We start from the raw sequence: 6000 nt of genomic DNA, 5'->3' as shown, positions 1-6000 counted from the left end.
TTGAGATGCGGTATTTTTGCATTAGTCCTGTTGAGTGCATGATGAAAAGCTTCATCAACATCTCACTTTTCAGCAATATTCAAATGCAAGGGGTGACCTTATTGATGTTTATAAAATCATGAGGGGCATAAAGAAGATGAATGACAAGGGTCTTTTTCCAACATTTGGGGAGTTCAAAACTAGAGGGCATATTTTTAAGGTGAGATGAGAAAGATTTACGAAAGGACATGAAGGGCAAGCTTTTTTACACAGAGATTTGTGTGGAATGAACTACCAGAGAAAGTGGTGTATGCAGATACAATCACAACATTTAAAAGACATTTGGATAAGATCATGAATGGAAAGGTTTGGAGGGATAATGGCCAAGTATAGGAATGTGGGACTAGTTTAGTTTGGGAACATGGTCGGCATGGACTGATTGGACCCAAGGGCTGTTTCCATGCTGTATGACTCTGTAAATCTTTTATTTTATGATCTTTGAAACAATCTGTCCTGTACTGCAAAAAAAAACCCAAAGTAGGAGATCTTTGTAGGTTGAATAAATCTGAGAAGTGACTCTTCATAGCGCAGAGCAAAATGGTATTGTAGATGCAGATTTAAGAGAATCCAACCATCTCTCTGTGACATTGAATGACATTACCATCATTATATTTTCTACTGTTAGTATCCTGAAGGTTATCATTGGCCTGAGAATGGAAAAGCCACATAAAACTGTAGCTACAAGAAAGGGTCAGAGACTGACAATTCTGTGTCCCCTCCCCAAAGTAAAGACCAATAAAATGAGTTCAGATCTGTATCATAATTTTCAAGTTTAGTTAGTTTTTCATTCTGGATATTAACTTCCCAAACCCTGTACGGTGTCAACAAGATGCAAATCAGGAATGTGGCAGAATGCATCCTACTAGTTTGCATGAGACAGTTAAAAGGCTCGAAACCATCTGGGACAAAATCTATTTTATTGGCACCCCATCCACCACCTTCAGTGTTCACTCCATTCTCCATTGATGCACAGTGGCGATGATATGCACCATCTACTAGATGCACTAGCTTGACTCACCAAGGTCCTTGAATGGCATCTTCCAAACCCACAACCTCTATCACCTGGTAGGACAAGGGCAGCAGTTGCCTGAATACGCCGCCACATAAAAATTCCCCTCCAAGCCACACACGTTGACTTGGAATTAAATTACTGTTCCTTCACTGTTGCTGGATCAAAATCCTGGAATTCCCTCCCATCAGCACCATGAGTGTACCTGCACCCCCAAGAAGGAGGCTCACCACCACCTTCTCGCGGAAATTTAGGGATAGGCAATAAATACTGGCCTGGTCATCAGTGGTCACATCCCACGAACAAATGAAAATCAAGTTTATTCTGTCCTTTCACTCCAGAGAAAACATGAATGTGAAGGCCCACAATCCATGAGGGATAGAAGTGAAATGAACAGTAAAGCAGTATTGCATTTAGTATGAACACAGCAGGCAGGCAGCATCAGAGGAGCAGGAAAGCTGACGTTTCGGGTCAGCTTTCCTGCTCCTCTGATGCTGCCTGGCCTGCTGCGTTCATCCAGCTCTACACCTTGTTATCTCAGGCTCCAGCATCGGCAGTTCCTACTATCTCTTTGCATTTAGTATGAATGATTTATGTTTTCTTGGCACGTAGCAAACTGATTCCTGCATGTGAAAACTAAAGTGATTTTTCTAGTGATAATGACCACACACACACACACAGACACACACACACACAGACACACACACACACACACACACACACGGACAGCATGCTATAACTGAAGAGTGGATGAGTCAAGATTTAAGAGTTTATTGCCCTGTAGGAAATATGTTCTGCATTACACCAACAGAGGGCAGTAGCATTCAATTTTTATCTTGTTGCAGGAAAACTGTATTCCATTAAGATCCAACAGTAGCAAATAAAATACAGTAGAAAATTGACGACTGTGTCCTAGGTCAGAGGACATAGTGCATATTAGAAAGAACTAATGATAAGCAATGTTCTTTACATAAAATGTCACGTCAATTGAACAAGTGCAGAAATGAAAATAATGTATTCATCCACTTCTAGGGGAAGTAAGGCTTTCTCCCCACATCCAGCAAATTCTTACATTGTCTATTCTTGATAAGTAAGTTTTTCTTGTACTTAAACGTACCTGAATGATCTGAAGTCATAGGGGAAAGAACATTAATTGAGAACATAATATGGGCATCCCCATATGAAATGGACTGTAGCACATAAGAGAACATTTCTTACCATGATTTAATCTTTGTGCTGGATTCTATATTGCACAAAGTATTCTCTTCATAAAAGTTGTCATTCCTAAATGATATTCTTTATTTGGAAATAACTATAATGAGAGGTACTTTTTCTTTAAATTTATAGAAGCAGGTATTTGGATCATTAGTCATTTCTGTTCCTGTATGTAGCCCTTTTATATGCATTATCTTCTTCAATAAGATTTTGCACAAGTGGTATATTGCATCTCAAACAGAATGTTAACAACTGGCTTTGATTGTGATCAGAAAAATAAGAGCCAACACCTCTTCTTTTATTAAGACAATACCTTTTACACAAGCTTCATATTGTACCGGTTTTAGAGAAAAGAACTTTATTAAAGAACGTTAGTGTTTTCAATTACTGATATGATTTAATGCAATGTTATATTATTCACACCATTAAACAACATCAATTAGACTAATGCTATTTTTATTTTAACAGAATATCATGCTGCCATTTTGCACTTGAAACGAGACCACAAGACAGAAACAGAAAATTTGCAGGTAAGAATGTCTAAGTAGAAGCAGAACCTCTCTTATCTGACATGTGCTAATCCACTTAAAACAACACACTGGGGAGACTCCATCCACTTTTGTGAAGTAATAGAGGGAGTAAAATCCAACTTTGGCAGTGGGTAGGGGGAGCCAAATGCTCAGTTGTGGACCAGCTACCCTTTACTCACACCAGTTCAATTTACCTGACTTTCTTTTCCATTGAAGTCAATAAACAGGAAAAATAGTTGGAGGTTATAATGAACCACAAGCAGTCATTTTCTAAGCCTACTGAAGTTGAACTTTTCCCCGTCAGTAATTCAACTTAAATGAGTTACGACTGATATAATAACAGTTATTTAACAAACTGTAGTGCCGTGACATTCTTTTTTGTCTCATACAGAAAAGAATATCTAATTTCACAGTACAAATTTTGGACAAATACTGAAGCTGAATATTTTAAGATTAATTATTTTATATGACCGTAGATGGTTGTATGAGTAAAACTCGGGAACAGGAAGGGTGCAAACACAATTTTGGAAGTGTACGACAGACCTCCCAGCTGTTAGTGAGAGATGGAGGAAGAAATATGTAGTCAGATTCTGGAAAGATGCAATAATAACAGGGTTGTTGTGGTGGGTGATTTTAACTTTCCCATGTTGACTGGGAATCCCTTAGTGCCAGGGGGTTGGACGGGGTGCAATTTGTTAGATGTGTCCAGGAGGATTTTTGGAAACAGTATATGGTTAGTCCAATGGGGAAGGGGGCCATATGGTATTGGGAAATGAGCCCGGCCAGGTCATCAAAGTTTCAGTGTGGCAGGATCTTAGGAATAGTGACCATAATTCTGTAAGTTTTCAGATACTTAAGGATAAGTACAAGAGTGGACCTTGGATGAAGGTGTTAAACTAGGAAAAGACCAAATATAACTAAATTAGCCAAGAATGGGAGAAAGTGGATTGGGAGCGGCTGTTTGAGGGTAAATCCACAAATGTCGTGGAAGTCTTTTAAAGACTAGTTGATTAGAGTGCAGGACAGGCGTGTTCCTGTGAAAATGAAGGAGACAGGAATGGCAGGATTCAGGAGCCAAAGATGACAGGGGAAATTATCAGCTTAGTCAAAAAAAAGGAGGCATACCTAAGGTCTAGGCAAATAAAAACAGACAATATCTTTGAAGAATATAGAGAAAAGGAGCTCAAACAGGCAGTTAGGAGGGCTAAAAGGGGTTATGAAATGTCCTTGACCAGCAGGGTTAAGGAGAATCCCAAAGCAATATAACATATATAAGGAACCAGAGGGTAGCTAGGCAAAGAGTAGGCCCATTCAAGGATAAAGGAGGGAGGTTATGTGTGGAGCCAGAGGAAATGAATGTGATCCTTAATGAATACTTTACATCGGTATTCACCAGAGAGTGACATGAGGGATGTTGAAGTTAGGAAAAGGTGTGTGAATACTCTTGGGCAGGTTAACATAATGGAGGAGGAAGTATTGTGTGATTTGAAATGTATTAATTGATTGATTGATTGTCACGTGTACCTAAATGAAGTGAAACACAGGAGTGGTGCAGGCAGATCAAAATAAGCAGATCAAAAAGACTTAGAGTAGTACAGGTTACATTTCACAGGATGTACGCTGGGTGAGATCGCTGTTAGCAAGATCAGCATTATTTGAGGCTAGAGAGTCCATTCATCAGTCTAATAATGGCTGGAAAGAAGCTGTTCCTGAACCTGCTTGTGCGTGTGTTCAGGCTTCTGTCTCTTATGCCTGACGGAAGAGGTTGTAGGAGATCATTACCAGAATACAATGGGTCTTTGATGATGATGGCAGGCTTTCTGTGGCAGCGAGCCGTGTAAATGGAGTGCATGGATGGAGTGCATGGTTTCTATGATGGTCTAGGTTGTGCACACCATCTTCTGTAGTTTCTTATGGTCCTGGGTAGAGCAGTTGCAATACCAGGCTGCTATGCACCCGGACAGTCTGCTTTCAATGGTGCATCTGTAGAAGTTGGTGAGGGACCTTATGGACATGCCAAGTTTCCTGAGCCACCTGAGGAAGCAGAGCCATTGTTGACTGTCACATTTACATGGGAAATACAGGACAGGTTGTCGGTTATCGTCACTCCCAGGAACTTGATGCTCTTCACCCTTTCAACCTCAGTTCCGTTGATGCAGATGGGGACGTGTTCTCCTCCTTTTTCTCTGAAGTCAGTGGTCAGTTCTTTAGTTTTGCCGACAATACACCACATCACCAAGCCTTCTATCTCCCTTCTGTATTTTGACTCGTTGTTAGGTATCTGTCCCACTACAGTGGTGTCGTCAGCGAACTTGTAGATGGCGTTCATTCAGAATTTGGCAACACAGTCATAGGTATTACAGGGAGTACAGTAGGGGTCTGAAAATGCATCCTTGGTGGGCTCCAGTGTTGAGGGTTATCATGGAGGAGGTGCAGTTACCTATCCTCACTGATTGCAGTCGGTGGATCAGAAAGCTGAGGATCCAGTTGCAGAGGGCAGAGCCAAGACCAAGGTCCGGAGTTTTAAGATCAGTCCAGAAACAATAATGGTGTTGAAGGTGGAGCTGTAGTCAACGAGCAAGAGTCTGATGTAGGTGTCTTTGTTGTCCAGATGTTCCTGGGATGAGTGCAGGGCTAGGGATATGGCATCCTCTGTGGACCTGTTATATTGGTAGGCAAACTGTAGGGGATCGAGGCAGGTTGGGAGACTGGAGTTGACTTGGGCCATAACCAGTCTCTGGAAGCACTTCATGATTATTGAGGTCAGAGCCACTGGCAGTAGTGATTAAGACACGTTGTCCGCAGGGCCAGACAGGATCTAACCCAGGATACTGTGGGAGGCAAGAGAGGAAATTGCTCGGCCTTAACAGATATCTTTGCATCCTCTTTGGCCTCACGCGAGGTTCCAGAGGACTGTAGAATGACAAATGTTGTTTCTTCCTTTAAGAAGGGAAACAGGTAAAGTGCAGATAATTATAGGCCGGTGAGCCTAACGTCAGAGGTGGGGAAGTGATTGGAGAAGATACTGAGAGACAGAATTTATTCACATTTGGAAGCGAATGGACTTGTTTAGTGATAGGCAGCCCGGGTTTGTGTGGGAAAGATCATATCTCACCAATTTGGTTTGAGTTTTTTGATGAGGTGACAAGAATGATTGGTGAGGGAAGGGCAGTGGATGTTGTCTACATGGACTTCAATAGGGCATTT

At 41.3% G+C, this 6000-nt stretch overlaps 1 protein-coding gene across 2 annotated transcripts in view; it reads left to right on the top strand.

The window, feature by feature from the left end:
* LOC109911862 (formin-like) overlaps positions 1 to 6000 on the top strand; it is a 368530-nt gene that overhangs the window by 71426 nt on the left and 291104 nt on the right. For both annotated transcript variants that reach the window (XM_048600301.1, XM_048600300.1), the window contains one exon: positions 2732 to 2793. In XM_048600301.1, coding sequence (XP_048456258.1) covers positions 2732 to 2793 — 62 coding nt within the window. The remainder of the gene's footprint in view (positions 1 to 2731; positions 2794 to 6000) is intronic.

The sequence above is a fragment of the Rhincodon typus genome, chromosome 8, assembly GCF_021869965.1.
Source record: "Rhincodon typus isolate 14 chromosome 8, sRhiTyp1.1, whole genome shotgun sequence".
Taxonomy (NCBI): Eukaryota; Metazoa; Chordata; class Chondrichthyes; order Orectolobiformes; family Rhincodontidae; genus Rhincodon; species Rhincodon typus.
Note: the sequence above shows the minus strand (reverse complement) of the source record. Positions and strands in the feature narration are given on the sequence as shown.